A 22164-nucleotide genomic window follows, 5' to 3' on the forward strand; every position below is an offset into this window, starting at 1 on the left:
GCGCCAGGCGCGGGGGCTGCGGCTCCATCCCGGCCTTAACGGGGCCTCCCTAAAGTAAGATGACACTAGGAAAATATTTTTAAACAGCTCTGTTCTTTCAAAGCGTTACACACTGTAGAAACACGCTTCTGAAGATCGTTATCGGGAACGATTATTAACAATTCCCTGGGTTTTAGTAAGAGTTGTATTTCGCTTCAGGCTCTCGTTGCTCGCGTCTGTGCATGCTTGTACCAAATTCGAGGCACGGAATTTGGAACCCTCGCCTCCGCATAGGCAGCAGTTCAGTAAAACAAAATAAACCCATCCTAATTGTCACTCGTGGTACTCCACAGGAGCCTTACCGTGGGCCAAAACTTCAGTTTCTAATTTGATCCGGTAAGGGCTGAGTGCCCAAGTGCTGACAGACTGACATCGGACCGATGGAGACGGGCAGCGGTGCCTGAGTGCCTCTCTGCTCCTACGCACCACAATGAATGTGACCTTCTGAGCCAGCTTACCTCTCTACCAGTGACCCCTTTTATTTTATTTGGACATTTTTTCTTCAGTTTTATTCTCCGGCCATCTGCCTGAAAGCTCTTTTCTTGCTCCCATTGCTCAGAGATAAGAACCCCTCCATCCCCGATCCAGTTGCTCTGACCTCTTTCTGTTTAGGTCAGCCGGGCGGGTTGTTGGGGCTGCACGGACAGTAAGGGAGCTGTTCCAGCCTGCCAAGAGTATCTGTTACATATGCCTTACTAACTGCCTTTTTAGCAGGGTGAATAAATGCTTAACTTGTGACCTTTAGGATGCCCCAACTCGTAGCACTGTTCCATCTGCCAGGAGTTTTTATAATTTAATTCTCCTTCCGAAGGGTAACCACCAGATTCTCTCATTCAGTTTCTAAATTGAGAAAGCCAGCTTGAGGAACCGAGGGAGATGAATATTCTGACTGTTTGCTCTAAATTGAAGACAGATAGCAAGATGACAAACGTCCAAGCTGCGTGATTTTTCATTCATTTTCTCAGTTAAGACACTATACATCACTCGTCCATAGTATTAATTCAAAAGCTGCAACTAAAATGAAGCTCTCAAACACTGGAAACAAATATTATTAATTCATATTCTTTATATTTCAAACTTCAATAGTAGTTTTTCTCTTCTCCCCAGGCGATATCTCAAGGGAAAAATAGCAGAAAGTTTTTCTATTCTCAGAGTTTTACTATTTCCACATAATAACAAGGACTGTTCCAAAAAGAAATGCCTCCTATTTTATTACGATGGCCCACAACATCAGAGGTGGATGTTGGCAGTGTGGCAGCAGAGGCTGAACCTTCCCAGCAGCGGTCACCTTATGCAGATATTTCCAGGCATGGCATGTAGGCTCTTGTTCGTTGCTGGCAAAAATTCACAGCTGATGGTGGTGGCTGTGTTGAAAAATAGTGTTTTGTAGCTGAGGATGTGCTCTAACTGGACTAGGTGATCCTGTGAGTCTTTTCTAACCTTGGTGAGTCTATGATTCTGTGATTCTATCAAATAATGCTACTGTGCTCTTTGTTTATGTTATAGTTTCCGTGTAAACACTTTTTCATTTCATTTCAACACTTTTCATTTACTTGTCATCTCCAGGTGCAGATGACAATTCTGCAGGCTTGTGGAGCTCAGGGAGGCTGCTATACAAAGCCACTGGCATTCAGTGGGCTCTGCCTCATCATCTCCCAGCATACTAAGAGTTGTAGGAACAAAACTATTTTTGATTTCTGCAGTCCCCCACCAGCACCTCAGATGTTTGGGTTTCTTTTAAACAAACAAACATAAAAAGAAAATAAGAAAAAAGAACACAGTAGTTTCCTTAACATACAAATACTACGAAATTCCTAGACAGAGACCAAGCACAATAAAGACATTCCACAGAGCTGCAAATTTGTGCTTACATGGATAGCACAAAACAAGAAAGAGGATCTAAAGATGAGGTATCAGCAAGAAACTTAAATGTAAAAGCTTACTGGAGTGGGTTCAGACACACTACAGTTTTATTATGAAGGTCAGATAGAGAACAACATGAAAATTAATGGTTAAGCAAAGTATCAGTTTACAGCTTCCTCTTGCAGTAAGAAAGAGAAGAGGGAACACAGATTACCTTAATCTCCTATCACTGACCCAGAAGATGTTGCTAGGCAGGTGTCTGTGTACAACTTCCATAGATAAATCTCTAAAGGGCTCCACTGAATGTTACTATGGATGCCAGTGAAGTACAAAGGTGAATAGAAAGGGAAAGGAAAGACAAAACATCTTCTGCAAATATAGAGTAAGATATATTGTGTTATCCATACATCTGTATTTGTATGAATATTACATAACTAGGTACTGTGTAATTAAAAAGAAATAAACTGTTTCCTGGTTAGTTTTCTAGGTTTTGTTTTTCATAAAAGTAAATTGGTTTTATTATTCACAAACAACTGCAGAAATCCCAGGGAAGATGGTATCTTTATGTGTTACACTGGTACAGCTTGTTTCCCACTTCCAGTCATGGCAAAAATACTTTTTATTGCCAATGTCTGACGGTCATAAAAAAACAAAAAACGTGTTTCAAATTAAATGGAAAACATAATAGTCAGAATCAAGGGGTGGGGAAAATCTTTAAATCCTTAGAAATTAATTCACCTACTGATAACGTGTTAGTATCAGGGGTTCATCTGCATAATGACAGCTGGTAGATGTCTCAAGGTAAAAACTTTTTAAAAGTCTGAAAAGTTCAAGTTAGTATGCAGATGATTTTGTGACACTGAAATATCCTCACCAACAGCAAAATGCTTTGAAGTGGTCATGGTCAAGTCTCTGTCCTTTAAAATGTTCAAAAGCCAAGTTACTGGATATTGCAAACACTGAATAAAATAAAACTGTAGGATAAAGAGCACTGTTTCAGGCCTATCTGGTAAAATCATAGATGTGTAAAACACCTCTCTGTGAGATCTAATAGCATCCAGTCCAAGATGTTAGCATGAACTAATCCACAGATAGGTGTAGATTTACTAAGCAGACAGAGGTTCCTAATGAGGCATTACCTTCCATTAGCACTGGTCAGTGCAGACCACACATTACATGATAGAGCCTCCCTGGGACATGTCCCTAAATTTCAATTGCTATTACAAGGGCCAGAAACACTTCTTAAATCATGGTAGTGCTACACAAGCACAAAGCAGCACTTACTAGAACAAAGAGAAACAACTCCAGAAAGAATCAGAATCAAAATTACTACCTCATTAAACATTACCCTTAGCAACATGAAGAGGAAAACAACTGAATCAAAATGTGAAAGACGCTAGTTATATTGTGACCGTGGTACCAAGAAGGTACACAGCACTGACAGCATATATAAACCAGCAATACATACACAAAAAAAAAAAAAAAGCCTTAAATTGGGGCTGAATCTGCATTTCTCACTTACTGTAGTCAGTGCTGGCACGAGCTCAGAAAATTAGGATTTGGCATAAACAGCAGAATTCAAATGGCAGGAAAAAACGCAGTGGTAAGGTCAACATACAGGTAGACATCAATAGATTGATGACATCAGCTAGAGAAACTTGCAGCTGTGCCTGGTGTGCAGTGCTGACAGCAGAGCAGATAGACTAGTTTTTTCTTCTCCAATTTTTAAAGACCTTTATGGCTTGAATCCCAAAACAACAGCAAGGCTGTTGATATGTGATATGTGCAAACATATCATAAAAGGAAAAAAGAAAAAAAAAACACAACTCATTGCTCCAAGCTGCAGGTATTGAAATACATAAATGGAAATTAAAAAAAAAAAAACAAACAAACAATAAATTACTCCATTATTTTCTTAAACTCTCTCAACAACACTGATGAGGCAAGCTCCCCTGAAATACGGTGACAGTAAACGTATGAAGTGCCTATACAGAAAAACTGTATGAAAGCAAAAGGAGAATTTCTGTGTCTGAAAGAGTAGTGGAACCAGGGAGTCTCTACTTTTATTTAATTCCTTTATATGATAAACCCTCCTCTTCAGTCTTTGCTCCACTAGACAGAACATGATACAACAACAACAAAAATAGTCTGAATCTGTTCCAAAAGACCTGGAAATTCTATGCAAGGCAATAGAGCAAATATTCACAGAATAAACACTGCTGACCAAAAAAGTATTAATTTGATTTCTATATTTCGAGAAACCTGATTTATGAAAAAAATACAATTGATCTCGTGATGAAGGAGGAAAAAAAAACATCATCACAAAATAACTACTTAATAAGGCTTTCAAGCAGCAAAATCATGGCCATGAGCTGATGCTTAATGGAATAGGAATTTTTGTAATTAATTCAGACAGAAAAGTAGATGTGAGAAAAGTGCATTACCTTGCTTTGCGAACATGCAGCTGTGGGTGATGCTGATGTCTGGGACATACAAGCAAAGTAAAGGTTTTATCCACTGCTGAACCTGGAGCAGTCATCATCTTTTCAAAGACACCATCCAAGCCTGGCTCTGTGAATGACAAAAATCCATTAGGAGCAATAATGAAGTTTCATTATTTAAACTTTTAAATTATCAGGAGAGTTATTAGAGGAAAATGAATTTTTGAACTTAAACAGTAATGCTCTCAATCTTTTAAGTAGTGAGACGGTAATGTCAGTAGTATAAGCATGTTAAAGAATTGTTACTGGGTTAATTTGAGGATTATTCTGCCAGTTCTTCTAGTTCCTCCAAATAACCAAGGTCTTTTTCTACAGTATTTTGTAGTAGACAGAGGTGGGAGCCAGCCATTAAGTGAGCGCTTAGCTGAATGAAACTTGCTACTACATCAACCACTTTTACTAGGAAGGTCCACCAGAGGGTACTTTAGGATTATGGCTTCTGCATGTTTGGAAAATGCTAACTGCTTTCAATATATATTAAAAAAAATTAAAAACAAAACAAGCCCAACACCACAGTCCACCAACACAGCATAGTAGTGGTAATTAGTTATCATTATTTTAAGTTCACAATTGTATTAACTTCTTACCTAAATTCTCATCAGCTGGTATGAAGAGAAGTATGAACTGCAGTTCTGGTATTGCAATATAAGCTCTCCTGGACAAATAACATAACTGTATTCAGTCTTTCACAGCTACATCAACTCATCAGCTAGTCTTTTAACGCATGAAATTTATTCTCCAGTGTATCTAATCTTCCTGTCATGAGCCCACGTGGCTCAAAAATAGAAGCATTTCATTTAACACAACTAATATGACAAGAAAATCACCTGGGGATTTTTACTGTTTCTTTCTACTCTATTTCTCTATTTCCTAATCTTCAGATTTCAAATACCCTCCTTTTTATGTCAGTTCCACCATAGTGAAAACAAATACAGATGGCAGGTCTGTGCTGGCAGATCTCTGAGATGGCACCAGGATGAGCTGCCTTGACACGACAAAGTTCCTAAATTCCACAGCAGCAGCACCAAGTGCAATTCACCCCAGTTATGTAAGTAGGTTCTAAGCTATACCAAATAACCTAATCACTGAGTACTGAGCTAACACATTATACATTGTGCTGTTTGAACCGAATAGTTTGTAAATTCGCTGTGTAATCTGTAGCTAGCAAATGAGCTAAAGGTGATCTGGGAACAACCACACTCCAGAAACATCTATAGCTTTTGAAGCTTCATGCTCAATCATGGAAGTTTAGAGTGGAAACTTAGAAAATAAAAAAATAAGTAAATTCAATGTGTCTTGCAACTGCAATACTGACAGCAAACAATGGGAGCAGATTGCATGTGCTTCACTACAGAAAGTTATATATTAACTCACCTGATGATTTCTTGGGAACACCCAGCTGCATATTCCTCTTTTGCCACAAACAGATGCATGAACAGAGTGTTCAAAGGCTACAATATGAAGAATGAGAACCTAAATACCAGGCATTTCATATTTATTGTCTACCCAGGTGTTAATATGTACATTTCCAATATCTCTGACCTGCCCTCAAAGTGCATGTATGAGTAATTCATTGCCTTCAAAGCATATGCTCTACAAATAAAGGATGGTTTTAATATTATGATTTTTGCTAATGCAAAATTTTAAAATCTGATTCATGCTCAAGCTTACTGTTAGAATATATTTTAGACACATCTTTTTAAAAAATTTATAACTTTTTTTTGTGTGTGTCAACTAATAACATTTTACATTAACCACAACAATCAACAATTAAATCCTAATGTTTATTTAATAAAGACATTCTTTTGTTTCTTGCCAGGTTTAAAGAAAGAAAAGAAAGACCTCACAACTAAAATTGTTTTTCCCTCAAAGGATATGAGAGAATTACAAAATCTTTGCAGTGCATTGTTAGACACGTTTGAATATCCAGGCAGAAACAGAACTGACTAAAAGATGCCTTTTTCCTATTTGCCAGTTAGCCTGCAAAACACATTGGAGAAAGGGAATCTCATCAGAACACTACAATTGTTTTGCCAGTGCTGAAGCATAAAATATCCACTGAATCTTCTGCATAGATTTTAGAAAATCTGTATTCTAGAAAAACAAGGGTTGTTCTGCTCCTCATCAGTATTCTGAAGCATCTTCCACTTTTGTTTATAAGCAGTAACTGCTAATATGCCAAAGCTTTTTTTTGGTTTGTTCCTTTTCTCATTGTACACCTCTGCATTCTGAAGTCAGCTGCAGTTTTCCTACAAGAGATATTATCAAGTAGGCAGCCCAAAGAAGGGCGAGCAGAGCCAGCAGCGCAGTGTAACACAACAGGGGCAGCTGTGCAGTGAATGAAGTGGTTGTGTCTGCAAAAAACAGTACACAAAGTACTGTTCAAATGACAAAGAAAACAAATTACAAGAAAATTGTGTGGTTTTTTTTTCTTTACTCCTATATAAGATGTAATAATTGTTTCTTTTAACAGCAAATGCAGCAGTTTTAAATATAATCACTGTATTTGTCAGTTTTTCTGCAAGCCATTGCTTAATAATGCCCAGAACAACACTGGAAAACTGATGAACTGTCTGGAGATGATTTCAGCACTGCCAATACTGGCTGCTAGCTTTTGAATGTTTCTAGTCAACATTTTCTACCATTTCTCAGCAATCACAGGATGATCCAGTTCCTCAATGGACTGAATGATGGACAGCATTCAAATACAGAACTTCTAAGTACCTATTTCTAGTTGTGCTAAGGGTAATTCACAAACTTGATTGAGGAGCCTGTGTGAAAACTGGCAGCACACAGAACAGAGTGCAGCCACTCTCCACATCAACACTAAACAAGGTCACTCCACAATCAAGTCTCTCATGTCGCCATGGTCCTGTACTCAATGTGATTAACCATCCTTCAAAGGGCAATGTGCTCCTCATCCCTTATTCTCTCTGAATCCATTAAATTTGGATTCCATCTTGTAAAACAGCAAAACTTGATTTCAAAAGGTAAGAAATGAGAACTTCAGGAAGGGAACATCACAGACATCACAGCAAGGCCTCCACCTCCTGCATAAATGCTTTGCTAGACAGCACCAGAGCTGGGTAGTTTTTTGAATGAAAAATAATAACAACAGCAATAGCTCATGCTCCTCCCATTGGCTGTGCAATAGTTAGAGATGTTTTGCTCTTATCTGGCAAAGAACTTGCATTCCCTAATGGCCTCTGCCAGGATAACACTATAATGGCATAAGCACAGGTACTCGTGAACTTCCTGATGGTTTACTAAGGAACCTGACCATCACCTTCCTCAGCTTGAATCATCAGCTCCACCAGAAAGAGATTTAGATGCCTATGCATATTTCTTATAGATGAACTTTAGCTGGAAAACAAACAAACAAACAACAACAACAACAAAAACAACTAAAATAATACAATTTACTTACAGTGCATTTGTTGTTAACATAGTTTTTATTTAAGAATGATTCCCAGTCGGACTGATCAGTGATATTCCAATTTGGATAGTCAAGAAAGATGGCGTGGGCTATAGCCTCATTCTTCTCATTGCAGAGTGTCAGAGCAAAAGTTGATTTTTCTCTGTAAAAACAATTTCATTTTGCAGAATTTGAAGAAAGCACATGGGAGATTTACACTTAACCATCAGGTTTTGTAGATTTAACTATTTAACAAAAGTGAAGGCTTTTTTGTTTGTTGTTTTGTTCTTCATATGTGTGTATGTGAACAACTTCTTCAAAGACAAGCCTCTTGCTTGTCTCAGCTCTTGAAATATACATGCAATTAACAAAATTCATCAGTATTTCTACAGAGTGCTTACAAATGTTTGTGGTTTGTGCCTTCACATTACTGGCATTTTTGCAGATGGGAGCTCTTTATAAAGTAAGTTTTGTATTATTTTCTCCTTCAAATTTTCATCCCCTTCCCTCCCCAATAAATTATTGTTTGGAAATGGAAAAAGGAAAAATCACTAGAAATATTACTGAAGAGCTTCAGTCATCTTTCTTTCTCTCTGTTTTCAAATTTTCCAGACTCAAACTCTACTTGTGCATGTACTCACCTAGGATGAGTAACACTACTGATTATAACTCAGCTTGTTATAATGTCACCATCCTTAAAAGCGCTGCAAGGGTCAGGCTCAATCAAACTTTATTACCCACATCCTAAATTGACGTTACTGTTTCAATTTCAAACAGTTATTTGATTCTGTTACTATAATAGCTCACGTGATTTTTCAAATCCTGCATTTAATGGCTGTTTACAAAGGTGGATAGTGATGGGACAAGGGGAATGGCTTTAACCTGAGACACGGGAGGTTTAGGTTAGATATTAGGAGGAATTTTTTCACAGAGAGGGTGGTGAGGCACTGGAACAGGTTGCCCAAGGAGGCTGTGGATGCCCCATCCCTGCAGGCATTCAAGGCCAGGCTGGATGTGGCTCTGGGCAGCCTGGGCTGCTAGTTGGCGACCCTGCACATAGCAGGGGATTGGAACTGGATGAGCATTGAGGTCCTTTTCAACCCAGGCCATTCTATGGTTTATTCTATGATTCTATGAATTACTACATATTTAGCATCTAAGTGTTTTGTTTTCTTCATATTTTTCTTCATACATCTGTTTTTCCCCAGATAGTTGGTATCTGAGGTATTTGGACAAGTGGAAAAAGCCTACATGACTTAGTGGTATTTCACACAGTTTGTCTCTATCTGTCTTTCATCACTTCATAGAAAGATGAAATGATCAACACTTTCTGTGTTAACTCCAGTAACAGAAGACTTCTGCCACCAGCCACTTCTCTGAAGGTTTTGCCATGGAAGCAGCCAGGATACAGATACATAATATCTTCCATCCTTGTGTTGGCAGCTGGCGGGCAGGAAAGGTTCCCTTTCAGTAGTGAAAAAAAGACAAAAATTCAGATATACACAAGAAAAGAAAAGAGAAAAACTGTGACCAAAAAGTTATTAAAACCCCTAATCCATGCCCTCTGTTCTACCACTCTGCAGTGGACAAAAAGGAATCCATTAGATGGAGCCAGGTGCTGACAGCTGCTGCGGATCCTCCTGGTTTCACCTGATAGTAGCCAAGAATATTTCATCCTAACTTTAATAAAGAGGAAGTTGTTTGAAGCCAAACTCTCTCCACTGTACCGACTTCGGTGATTCAAGCTTGCACAAAGTCTTGCACGTGTGAAGCAGAAAAGAGGTGAAAGCAGATTTCCTTTCCCTTTTTGTCAAGTGCATGAGCGGTCATTGCGCCACACCACATCAAAGCTCAAAATGGCTTCTGGCATATTGAATAGAATGGAATTCCTTCAAGTTTCCTGCAAGAACAGCAAGACAAGCCCCAGAAGCACTAGTACTTACAAAAGGTACGCTACATCAATCCTTCCAAAAATGTCTTCTGTAAAATGGGTGAAGAGGCTGGCAAAAGCAGAAGCATCGTGTGCCTCTGTCCTTCTGGGATGGACCACTTCTGTACGTCCCCTCAAAGAGGTTATTGTCGTCATCTCGGCAACTGCAACAAAAAGAAGGAAAACGCTGCTGGTTCTGGCAGACCCTGCCGCAATCACACAGTGCCAGAATCGTTATGGCTGGAAAAGACCACTAAGATCAACAGGTCCAACCGCCAGCCCAGCCGCACCGCTCTAACCGTGTCCTCCGAGCCGCAAGGGGGCGCCATTCGCGGACTAAGCAGGAGGGGAACGAGGAGCCTGAGGGTCTGCAGGTCGCGCGCACTCACCGCTCCGTTACCCGGCAACGCGGAGCGGTGACAGATGGCGCTCAGGTTCTCCTAGCCCCGCTCAGCCCCGCTCAGCCCCGCTCAGCCCCGCTCAGCCCCGCTCAGCACTGCCGCTACCGGGACGCGCCGCCGTTACTCCGGCAACCGCGCGCGCCGGCGCTACGTGAGGTCACAGGTCGCTGGGCGGAGCCGGCGCGGAGAGACGACAAGATGGCGTCTACGGCGGCCGGCAAGCAGCGCATCCCCAAAGTGGCCAAGGTGGGTGGCGGCGGCGGTTGTGGCCGCTGTGTGGGTGCTGCTGGGTTGTGTGGGGCGGGGCGGGGAACGTGGCCGGAGCGGGTGGCTGCGCTGGGCCCTGCGCTCCTCTGGGTCCTGGAGCGGCCTGGTAGGGAGGCTCCCAGTGAGGGGTCTGGGACACCAATGTGATGGGGAGCGGCTGAGGGAACCGGGGCTGTTCGGTCTGTAGAAGAGGAGGCTCAGGGGAGACCTCGTAGCTCTGTGCAACGACCTGAAAGGAGGCTGTGTGAGGCGGGGTCAGCCTCTGCTCCCAGGGAACGGCCGTAGGACGAGAGGGGATGGCCTCACGTTGTGCCAGGGGAGGTTCGGGTTGGCTGTTAGGAACGATTCCTTCTCCAGAAGCGATTCTGCACTGCCACAGCTGCCCAGGGAGTGGTGGGGTCACCTGGAGGTGTCCCAGAGCCGTGGGGATGTGGCACTGAGGGACGTGGGCAGTGGGAACAGTGGGGATGGGTTGGTGGTTAAGCTTGGTGATCGTATTGTTTTTTTCCACTTTTAATGATTCTATGATTCTCAGTGAGCTTCCTGATCTCCTGATGCTGATCTCACTGATGCTAGGCAGTGGCTGTGGTGCCCGTCCTTTCTTTCAGGAGCCTCCAAGTCATTCTTCAGTAGATGCTTCACATAGGGAGCTGCTGGACCAAACTCATCCTGATGGGGTTTTCTAGTTTTGTGTTGAAAGGGGAAAGCGAACCAAATGCCCTTGCTTTATAGGTGAAAAACAAAGCACCCGCAGAAGTTCAGATCACAGCAGAGCAGCTTTTAAGAGAAGCAAAGGAGAGAGAGCTCGAGCTTCTTCCACCACCTCCTCAGCAGAAGATCACAGATGTTGAAGAGCTAAATGACTATAAGCTACGGAAAAGAAAGGTAAAGGGGGGATAAAAAACCAACAAGTTTTACCCTTCTATAAAGTGCTGAAATTCAATATTTTCTAATATGAATAAGGTGTTCTTTGTGTTATTACTTGCTCAGTTTTTAGGTTAATAATTCTTAAAAAAAAAACAACACTTTTCATAGAAAATGTGTTATTATCATGCAGAAAGTAAGTTATAAAAGTATGTGTTATTTTCATTCAAAAAGTAAGTTATAAAAGTATGTTGTTTAACAAAACTTGGTAATACACATGATATCAGATCTCTGCATTCAATATGTTTGGGTATTGCAAAGGTAATTACATGCATGATTTATATGCAGTTTCTTATTCACCACTGATATCATGCCAGTATGATATAACATCAGCAGGCTTTGCTGATGCTGGTAGTTTTTCCATCTCAACTGTTTACAATTAAAAAGGCATAGAACCATACTGATTTTGCAAATGTTATTTCTGTCCTTGTAGTTATGCTATTATGGGGCACTGCACTGTATGTGTTTATGGTTTGGTGATTGTCTAGAAAAAAAAAAAACATTCACTTGTGAGATTTATTTATATATTTTTATATATATATATATTTATATTCTCATTTCTTCTTTAAATAAGAGCTGCTTTGTTTGTGTAGACTTAACTACAGTTTTCTTCTGCATTTTTCTTCAATAATTTCTGTCCTGGATCAAAAGAAAGTAAAGCAAGTGTATTCTTGATAGTGAATTTGAAATGTTTTCAAGTGGAATTACTCAGTTATTTTTCAGATATAGCCAATGTTTAAAGATACCTTTTTGTTGTTGTTCTTAAGGTTACTTTTAATCTCTTGTATGGAGGGCAGTAACAAGCCACTGCGTGTTACCTCTGTTAAACCATGTTTGACTGTGATTTATGTACTGATAGCATTGATCCTGACAATAGCCAAATGCAACACTGGAGATACTGTCACCGTTGCACTGAATGATGAAAATTGCCTTGGACATTTGATGCCAGAATATTAAATCCAGGGAATAATCATAAGATTAAAGAAAACCATGGAATGTTGCACACACGTCAGAGTAAACTCATGCTGGTGCATATAGATATATTCAGGATTGTACAATGATTGGATTCCATCTTTCCAGCTATTGCTATTGAAACAGGTAATCAGGAGATTGGAAAAAAATTATAAATAAGAAAGTAGTTCTAGTATAGTTGGTTATTATTCCATTAGTATTCCAGGTATCCACTTGCAGAAACTCGAATGTAGTCCTTATCTGTATGACAGTTAACTTTCCAATTGCTCTGCTATGCAGTTTTTAGAAAGTTTTGTATTGGGTAGCTATTGTTACTACAACATGTAACACATAATTATTCTAATAATCTGTAAATTGTTTATGAAAAGATTAGTCTGCACAGAACGTGTTTTTACTTACAGAAATAACTTTCTCCTCAGACTTTTGAAGATAACATAAGAAAAAACAGAACTGTTATCAGTAACTGGATAAAGTACGCACAATGGGAAGAAAGCTTAAAAGAAATACAGAGGTAATTATGTTATAGTTGTTACAGTGATCTTATAAACCTCTTAAGACAGAGGCTGACAAACACTGTCAGTGTTTTGGAAGCACATTAATAAGCACAGCTTCTCTTTGCTTTCCAGAGCCCGTTCCATTTACGAGCGTGCTTTAGATGTAGACTACAGAAATGTCACCCTTTGGCTGAAATATGCAGAAATGGAAATGAAGAACCGCCAGGTTAATCATGCCCGAAACATTTGGGATCGAGCTATTACCACCCTCCCCAGGGTGAACCAGTTCTGGTATGTTTACAGAGAATGGAGCATTGCTTCTACCCCAGAGAGGATGGATCATTTTTATATCTCTACCTAATGTAAAAGTGTATTGTATTCTCTTTCTGCAGTTCTTTAGGCTGATTCTCAAGAATGTAAAAGCTTAATTTTTGAAAGGTTATGTAGTTATGGAATGGGAAGGCTGTTGCAGAGAAGGATGTTTGTGTATGTGCATGCTGCCACTCACAGCAGTATCTACAGGCATTTCTGGAGTGCAAGTGGGGAATACATGGTAGAAGTGCCAGCGATGCTCTTACTAAGCACTTGAAAAATCATTGTAATTTGTATTTACTAAGTGCTTGTAAACACTAGATCTTGTTTTCTAAGGTATAAGTACACTTACATGGAAGAGATGCTGGGGAACGTTGCTGGATCACGTCAGGTGTTTGAACGCTGGATGGAATGGCAACCAGAGGAGCAAGCTTGGCATTCCTATATTAACTTCGAGCTGAGATACAAGGAAGTGGATAGGGCACGTACCATTTATGAAAGATATATCCTTTTTAGTGCATTGTGACTCCTATCCAAACTTAGGCGTGAACTTTTCCTTTTGTCCCTACTCTACACCAGCTCCTTTTTACTGTGATGTGCTGGCAGTAAGCCACCATACTGAGAGCCAGCAGTAGGTCTTAAACACCTGTTTAAATAGATGTCTTCAAATGTGGTTCAGTGTATGGATCCTGCTACAACAGGGAACACTTAACAGCACCCACACCTCTAGATTATTTTGTAGGCATAATTTGTTCCAGTTTTCTCCTTCCTAGCCTTCTCCCTGACTCTTCCCTGACTTTTATTCCTTTTATTAAAATTCGGGTTTACAGTACTCAGCATGGTACCTTTGCATGTTTGGAGCTGCTTAATGTCTTCTTCCCAGTTGTGTTACTTGCGTATGTCATTCTTAGGAGTTGTTTTGTCTGTGCTCACTGGGAAGGATGCGATTTGAGAGATTCAATTCAACTGCTACTGTTTCTTTAACATAGCTCTACTCGTTATTGTCCATCCTGATGTGAAAAACTGGATCAAGTATGCCCGCTTTGAAGAGAAGCACTGTTATTTTGCTCATGCAAGGAAAGTATATGAGAGGGCAGTGGAGTTCTTTGGAGAAGAGCACATGGATGAGCACTTGTATGTGGCTTTTGCGAAGTTTGAAGAGAACCAGAAAGAAGTAAGATTCTCTTACATCAAGCTGATACTAACCACCTCCACAAGATTTCTTTCTGAGTATCAAACTCAAGGTCCCTTAACACACGCTGCAATACTTGTGTTTTCCAACAACATTGTGGTCTTAGATAGTATGAGTTAAGGAATCAATCTTTTGCTTAGCTTATATTTGGCTTTTGGTGGCCTTGAGGAAATATGTTCTAAAAAAAATAAGTGCCAAATTTCCCAAGCCTCAGAGTAGTGCCATTCAATCTCATACGTGTCCTATAGTATGAGATTGTAGATCAATTGCATGCATAATACAAAATAAAAGCTCTGTTAGTCATAATTTTGCATAATTAAGCAATTCAAAACATTCACAGAATGGCCAAGGTTGGAAGGGACCTCAAGGATCATCAATCTCCAACCCCCCTGCCACATGCAGGGAATCCCTGCATTCTGTGAACCCCAAACTACAGACTCTTAAAAATACTTTAATTATTCCAAACCTATAAATGAGTAAGTGATAGTAAATTTTGGTATTAACAGATTTTTTTCTTCTTTGTTTCTCTTCAGTATTACCCTCCAGGGAGACCTGTGTTAGTCCTGTCCTAAAAAGATCATTTGCATTAAACATTGTTAAAAGATCAGTGAGATACTAAAACATACATTATGAGATAGGAGAGTAGTTGCATTCCAAATACAATTCAAATGATATTTAATATTTTCAGTTTGAAAGAGTAAGGGTGATCTACAAGTATGCCTTGGATAGAATTCCAAAACAGGATGCCCAAAATCTCTTCAAAAATTACACCATCTTTGAGAAGAAGTTTGGTGATAGAAGGGGTATTGAAGACATCATTGTCAGCAAGAGAAGATTCCAGTATGAAGAGGAAGTGAAGGTACGTATTACAAATATTCTCTGGGCTCATCATGGAAGTGAAGACCCTTTAACCCACCTCCCTTCCAAAGCTCTGGCTTAAGCGTACTTGGGACAGTTTTTGCTGGTATTGCGGTGACTAAAACTAAATAAAGGAAAAAGTTTTGCTGTTTGCAGTTAATTTTCTTTCCCATTTCTCTACTCCCATCTTTCTGGAAGGCAAATCCACATAATTATGATGCATGGTTTGACTACTTGAGGTTAGTTGAAAGTGATGCTGATGCAGAGACTGTCCGAGAAGTGTATGAAAGAGCCATTGCTAACGTTCCCCCAATCCAAGAGAAGAGATACTGGAAGAGATACATCTATCTTTGGATCAACTATGCATTATATGAAGAGCTGGAGGCAAAGGCAAGTAGGAAGAACTCGCATTTTCTTTATTTTTTTTTTCTTTCTGAAGTACTTTTCTTACACAAAGCAGCTACAGGTACCTGTAGAGTCCTGAGAGCAACAACAATAATCTGATTTATGTCATTAGCCACAGGGCTATTTAAGCATTTGCCCCCTATACATACAGTTTGATTTGTGTGAAATAGCCCTTCCCTTGTATGAGGAGAAAAACATTTGTTTTGCCCCAATGCATGTAGAAACTGACTGATAAAAGCAAAAAGTTCTTTCTAGCCCCACCTGAATTTCCTTTTCCAGACTGTTGCCTAAACTTGTGCCAATACTGATACAAGTGGTATATAATAAATAGTGTAGGTATTTCTTCTGTTTTTTATCAGTCAGGTAGCATAGTATTATAAATACAGCAGTATTACAAACAGCATAACAGAACTATTTGTGAAGTTGTTCTGTGAAGCAGTCAAGTTCTTGGTACAGTTACTTTCTGAGGCTTTGTCTGTGGTGTTACCAGTCCTGTCACACAGCTGCATTTGATTTCATAAAGTCATAGTTCAGTATAGCTGTTCAGTGTCCTGTAAAAGAAAAAATATTTTTTCCCCCTAACTAACAGCACTGATGGATTTACTGGCTCATTCTTAATGAGGTTTTTTCTTTAAAAAAGACCTTTATTGACCCTCAGAATTTCCCATCTTTGAATTGTGCATACACATACATAGATACGTATTTTTAAGTATACATGATTCTAAACTCCTGTACTTAAAAAATACTGTTCTACAGTTTGACAATCATTGTGTGATTCAAAATGGTGTAATTACTGTAATGTAATCTGAGTAGTGAATGAAGAACTTCACTTTTTGTTTAATTGTACCTTTTCTTTCAGGATCCTGAGCGAACCAGACAAGTTTATCAGGCATGTATTGAGCTCCTTCCACACAAGAAGGTATGGCTCCTCCAACAGTTCATATAAAGGCTTATGTTGTAAACTGTAAGATTGAGATTCTTTAACTTCTCTCTCAAATTACTGGTTCAGAAGCCTCTTAAATTGTCTTTAGTTAAGTGCAGTGAGGGCTGCAAGGCTGAGGTATATAAACCCCTCCAAAAAGCTGCTAGTGCATTTCTGCATAGCTGCTCACAAGCAAGGGAGTTGTTTATCCAAGATTTTCTGTGGACTCTCTTCTACTTTAGCAAAGTTGATCTTCTTCTAAAATTGGTAGTATTTCCCCTGTAAGTTAAGGAATTAGAGAACTGCAACTTGCATAGTCAGTGGGAAACAGCAGGCCACACATCAATGTCAGATTTCCTCATATAGACATGAAACCAGTGTTTGATCAGCATTTTCAAATCACCAGGAGTGCTATAAAAAGCTGAAATACCACCTACTATTCTCTATAGAGAATAACTTAGTGCTGTTTAATAGTAGAGAATATCTTCTCTCTTCTTTCCTTTGTTTGTCTTTCTTCCTAGAAAGGCTGATCCTTTCCTAGCTGTTCTCAGCCTAGTTGCCTGTAGTCTCTATAAAATATTTGTTACTCCATTTTACAGAAGGTTGATGCCTCTTATAGTAACTTTATAATTGTTTGCCTGGTGCCCACTGAGGAAGGAGCATTTCATAAACTGTCATGAGGGTGTATGTCCCCCATAGCTGATGTAATTAGCCAATCAGTTGATTGATAAAATACTTTATTTGCTCGAAAAGATTTCTGTCCTGGCTGTTTTTATTTCATGTCTATAGGGGAGTAAATTACCTTGATGTAGAGGTTGCTTTGGGTCACAAATTCTCACTTTTCCAACAGAAAAACACTGAAGTCAAACACAGCTAACTGCAGTATTGATAATGTGAGTTCATATGTAGGTAGGGATGTTTTGTAAAGAACACATGCAAAATTATTTACTGAGCTTCCAACCCATGCATCACGTTGTTCTTTTTCTTTCAGTTTACATTTGCCAAAATATGGCTGCTGTATGCACAGTTTGAAATAAGACAGAAAAATCTTCCACTTGCTAGAAGAGCTTTGGTAAGCTTTGGTTAATTCTGTAATTGATTTCCCTAACTAATATTAACTAGGGAATGGCATTAAAAGGTCTTAAAAATTGTCCTTTGTAAATTGGTGTTTTTAATCCACTTAAATAAAGCTTCCTAGAAATCTGCAGGGACCAGCATTTACTGTCATGTATGATTTAAGGAGCAGTATAGCTTGATATGATGAATTAGCCACAGACTGAGATGAATGCAGCTTTCCCGTTTCTGCTGGCAAAAGATGTATCTAAATACAAGAGTACAAATCAGCTTAGTGCACTTAAAAGAATTCCAGCTACTACTGGTTTGTTGCTTTTTAAAAATCTCAATACATAGGAGTTTTTGATTCTTAGACATTCACACTTGCATAATAACATTTGAGTCCCAGCTACTTGGTTGTTGATAGAAACAATCATGGGTGCTTTGTGCAGGTGCAGGAGCTTCTGGACAAATTTCCCTGCCATATCAGAGAATGATGGAATATGTTTTGGCACCAGAAATTTGAAATGAAAAAATTGTTTTCCTTTCAGTTCAGATACTCTGAATAAGCTGAATGACAGCAGTGGACTAAGTTTACCCTCCAACATGCTAGTAAAGCTGTGTTTGTTGAGCTGGACTCCTGCCCTTGCCCAGAAAAAAAGCAAAGCAGAGGGATTAAATGAGACTTAAAATCTCCCTGCAGGAGAAGGCAACCATCTGTCTTGAAACATGCTGTAGTTCGAGCTTCATTTGAAATACCCTCCTTCCATTCTAGAAAGGCTACTTTAGTCTCTGTTGAAATAGTTCCTTCAATTTATTTTAGACTTCTTTTTTGCTGGTCTTTTCTCTATTGTTGTTTAATTTGGCAGATTGTTGCAGCGCGTTACTTTTAATTATTTTTGAAACTAGATTTTGTAAATGAAGCCATAGTCTTTCTATGAATTGGAGCTAGATTTGGCAGGCAGTTACCCTTGCTTTTGCAGTAAGTTCACTCTGAACCACCTCTTGGGCAAGAAGTCTTGCTCCCTTCCTGAGGGAAGGGTATCTAGGCAGTACGCTGTCATCATTCAGAAGAGGAAAGCTAGATTACTTTAATGATCTTAAAGATCTCTTCAAATCTAAATGATTCTGTCGTTCCCTATTGCAGATGTGCCCAGTCTTAACTATTACTTTGAAAGCTTTCCAAATTAGAAATCATGAATAGCTTTCTCCTGGTTTGGCACTTGTGGCTGAGGACAAGTAGTTTTCTTCAGATGTTGAAGCGTATCAAAACAGAAGTTGTTTTTTTTGTATATTCTTCTCTGTCCATCCTTTAATGTAAATCAGCAAGCAGGTAGTGTGGATAATTCTCCATGTGGTTTCTTTTGACTTTGTTTAACATCATGTTTGGTAACTCCTCAACTGGAAGACTGGAACAGACAGCGTGTTTTCTTGATCTTTTGATGCAAGATGAAGTGTGTTTGTTGAGCCATGGGAGTCCCAACTGATACCTCATGAGGAATTATTGTTATTTAAAAGTATAATAAATTAGAAAGTTTTCTGCTTCAGAGTTCTCGTTGATGTTTTATGGATGCTTCCCTCATTTGCAGACATTGATTGGATTTCATACTGGTCTAAACTCTACTCAGAAATGCGTTTTAGTTCAAATATTGAACAACAAAGTTATTTAGAAATAGTGTTGGTTTTTGTTTCTTTTGCAAGATCTTTAAGTGGCTTTTGGTTTTCTTAACAGGGAACATCCATAGGTAAATGTCCAAAAAACAAACTTTTCAAAGGCTATATTGAACTGGAGTTACAGTTGCGAGAATTTGATCGTTGTCGAAAGCTGTATGAAAAATTCCTGGAATTTGCACCAGAAAACTGCACGTCGTGGATTAAATTTGCTGAACTGGAGACCATTCTTGGTGATATCGATAGAGCCCGTGCAATTTATGAACTGGCTATTAGCCAACCTCGACTAGACATGCCAGAGGTAAGGGGGAAGATGCATTTCACATCTTATCGTAAGTTTAAGATATTTATTCTGTTGTTTGACTAATTAAAATGTAAATAATCTAACAGCCCAAACAGATCCGCTTACAGTAGCGGCCTAATCTGTCTCATTAATTTAGCATCTGTTCCTTAGCAGGATACGCAGGACTATTAAACCTATTAAATGTGGCAGGAGGTGCACTCTTCCAAGTGTAAACCAAATGGATGATGTGGGCAAGATTTCATGTGACTTAGTCTTAATTAATACTCAGATATCTAAAGTTCATTTTTACAAAGTTCATATTTATCTACACTCCTCTGTTAAAGAACTTCTTTGGCACTATCTCAGTGTTAAATACAGAGCTGCTGGAGGCTGTGAATGTATGGAGGGACTTCTGTTTTACAGGTTCTTTGGAAATCCTACATTGACTTTGAGATAGAGCAAGAAGAGTATGAGAAAACAAGAAATCTTTACCGCAGGTTGCTTCAGCGGACACAGCATGTCAAGGTATGGGCGGGTACCCAGAAACAGAGCAGGGCTTGAGTTGGATCCCTGGTGGGTGGGAAGATTTGACTGCTTTGATTGCCTGACTTTGTGTAATTGACTGAAAACCTGAGTTCAGTCCCATGTTTTTGACCTTTTAGTAATGCAGGCGTTTTTAACTTATATATAACAACAGATGTGTCATATTTAAGAAAGGAAAGCTTTGTAGAAGCTTTGCAAAGCAGCCCTCTTCTTGCTGAGCAGCTTTGGAATTTAATTTGCTAAAACATTGCAAAGAAATACTCGTGATTATTTTTCCAGTGTAATTTGATGTTGTAATTTAACTAAGTTCAGACAAGTCTATCATAACCCAAAACAAGCAGTAGAAATTTGTTGAGATTGCTAACCGAATTATTCTTTCCTCTTAAAATGAGGCAAATCTCACATACTTGAAACAAACATGAATTTTCTGGTCATTTGCTTATAAAAGCATGCTTTTGGTTTTTGTTCTTTTAGCTGCTTTGTTTTCTTTATCACTTAACCTATTCAGAGTGGAAGTTTCAACTTGGTTTTTGATTGTTTTCAACGTAGGTATGGATTAGCTTTGCACAGTTTGAGCTATCTGCAGGAAAAGAGGAGAGCTTGTCAAGATGCCGGCAGATTTATGAAGAGGCTAATAAAGCAATGAGGAACTGTGAGGAGAAAGAAGAGAGAGTCATGCTTCTGGAATCTTGGAAGACCTTTGAAGAGGAGTTTGGAACTGATAGCACTAAAGAGAGGATAGAAAAACTTATGCCTGAAAAAATAAAGAAGAGGAGAAAACTGCAGGCTGAAGATGGGGTAAGAAGAAAAAAATATACAAGTAATCTTTCTGAAACCTTAGTGGCTCTCCACTGGGATCTGGAACTCAAAACGGGCTGTGATGGGTGCTGTAACTGTGCACTGATATTACTTCTGTAACTGAAGGAAAGTATTAGCAGAAGATGCATCCTGCTGAGTTCCTTGCCCTTCAGTGGAGTAGGTGGGCAGTTGATTCAGAATGAAATACCAGTGCTCAAGGTAGTTCTAGATTAAATTTTTATTACTGTGTTGTACCCATTCAGCTTGTTGGTTGCAGCTGCTCTGGATGTTCTAACAAACATTGATTTTAATTTTATCTCATTTTTATGCTTATTAGAAAAACCTGCTAATAGCTAACATTAACATGCCAATTAAACCTGCTTTCTGGTGTTTTTTTTCTTTCTCCCTGTAGTCTGATGCTGGCTGGGAGGAATATTATGATTATATTTTCCCAGAAGATACTGCCAATCAGCCTAATCTCAAACTACTTGCTATGGCTAAACTCTGGAAGAAACAGCAACAGGAGAGTGAAGCTGCAGAAATGGATCCAGACAAAGACATTGATGAGAGCCAGTCTTAAGGTGTTGCCCTACTCCTTTTCTTGGGTATTGTACGCTATTTTCAGTGGTGACAAATAAACATTCTTGAAGGGTTTTGCTATTTTTGACTTAAGGCATCTTTGGTTTGAAAAACAGCACCATATTGGAGGTGATTCTCTTTAATAGACTCTTGATTTCCATCAACTGAAAGGAGACATCATGGAGCAAGCCTGGAATCCATACCAGTAGTCTGAGAACTGTGAGAAGTGGATGGCAGCTCTTGTTTTTAGGGCAAAACCATCTGTTGTAAGGCTTCTGGAAAGCTTCACGGTAGTGCTTAGTTAATACGTCAAGACAACAGATCTACTTTCTTCAATAAGAAAGATGTCTTCAACCATTCCCAATTGATATTTTTCCAGTAATTCTGTAAATATGTGTTGTTCATGAGGATAGTTGAAAACAAAAACCGGTTGACCACAACCTGTTCAATTTCCAACCAAAGCAAGCATTTATCCCAGAAATCTGGTCAGGATGGACAAGAATAGAAGCTGAATACGCTGAAACTAACCCATGAAAGACAAATGTGCAGAGATTGGTACCACACAGTTTGTCTATATTTTAGTATTTGAATATATTGGCACCATATTTTATAGCAAATAATCTATTGGGAAATAAAGTAGAAGTGTGAATGGGCTTCTTGTTCTGCTTTTTGTACTTTACAGGGCAAAAAACATTGAGGGGAAGTTTTCTCATTCATGCATTCTTTCTTTTTTCTTTTTTCT

The 22164-nt window shown here is 39.1% G+C and overlaps 2 protein-coding genes across 4 annotated transcripts in view; one reads left to right on the plus strand and one right to left on the minus strand.

The window, feature by feature from the left end:
* Positions 1-10228, minus strand: part of CFAP61 (cilia and flagella associated protein 61) — a 93149-nt gene extending 82921 nt beyond the window's left edge. Inside the window, exons 1-6 of one of the 3 annotated variants that reach the window (XM_019612506.1) lie at positions 10138-10228; positions 9762-9912; positions 7831-7981; positions 5778-5854; positions 4991-5058; positions 4347-4473 (exon numbers count right to left, since the gene is read on the minus strand). In XM_019612506.1, coding sequence (XP_019468051.1) covers positions 4347-4473; positions 4991-5058; positions 5778-5854; positions 7831-7981; positions 9762-9904 — 566 coding nt within the window. In that variant the 5' untranslated portion in view covers positions 9905-9912; positions 10138-10228. Of the gene's footprint in view, positions 1-4346; positions 4474-4990; positions 5059-5777; positions 5855-7830; positions 7982-9761; positions 9913-10038 lie in introns of all 3 variants that reach the window. The other 2 variants (XM_010706407.3, XM_019612507.2) reach the window with 2 other exon arrangements.
* Positions 10229-10298: 70 nt separating this feature from the next.
* On the plus strand, positions 10299-22075 carry CRNKL1 (crooked neck pre-mRNA splicing factor 1). Its single transcript, XM_003203642.4, has 14 exons — positions 10299-10395; positions 11149-11301; positions 12732-12823; positions 12939-13097; positions 13455-13621; positions 14114-14292; positions 14999-15169; positions 15367-15558; positions 16433-16492; positions 17487-17567; positions 19281-19520; positions 19926-20027; positions 20595-20843; positions 21256-22075. The coding sequence occupies exons 1-14, from the start codon at positions 10348-10350 to the stop codon at positions 21421-21423; spliced, it is 2061 nt and encodes a 686-aa protein (XP_003203690.1). The 5' UTR covers positions 10299-10347; the 3' UTR covers positions 21424-22075.
* Positions 22076-22164: the final 89 nt, after the last annotated feature.

Source organism: Meleagris gallopavo, chromosome 2 (assembly GCF_000146605.3).
Source record: "Meleagris gallopavo isolate NT-WF06-2002-E0010 breed Aviagen turkey brand Nicholas breeding stock chromosome 2, Turkey_5.1, whole genome shotgun sequence".
Classification (NCBI taxonomy): domain Eukaryota; kingdom Metazoa; phylum Chordata; class Aves; order Galliformes; family Phasianidae; genus Meleagris; species Meleagris gallopavo.

Excerpts from the sequence above, each read along its gene's own strand:
- CRNKL1 (XM_003203642.4), top strand. The coding sequence starts at position 10,348 with ATGGCGTCTACGGCGGCCGGCAAGCAGCGCATCCCCAAAGTGGCCAAG. Across the intron at positions 11,302-12,731 it reads ATAAGCTACGGAAAAGAAAG|ACTTTTGAAGATAACATAAG; the intron begins GTAAAGGGGGGA and ends CTTTCTCCTCAG. Across the intron at positions 19,521-19,925 it reads CTCGACTAGACATGCCAGAG|GTTCTTTGGAAATCCTACAT; the intron begins GTAAGGGGGAAG and ends TCTGTTTTACAG.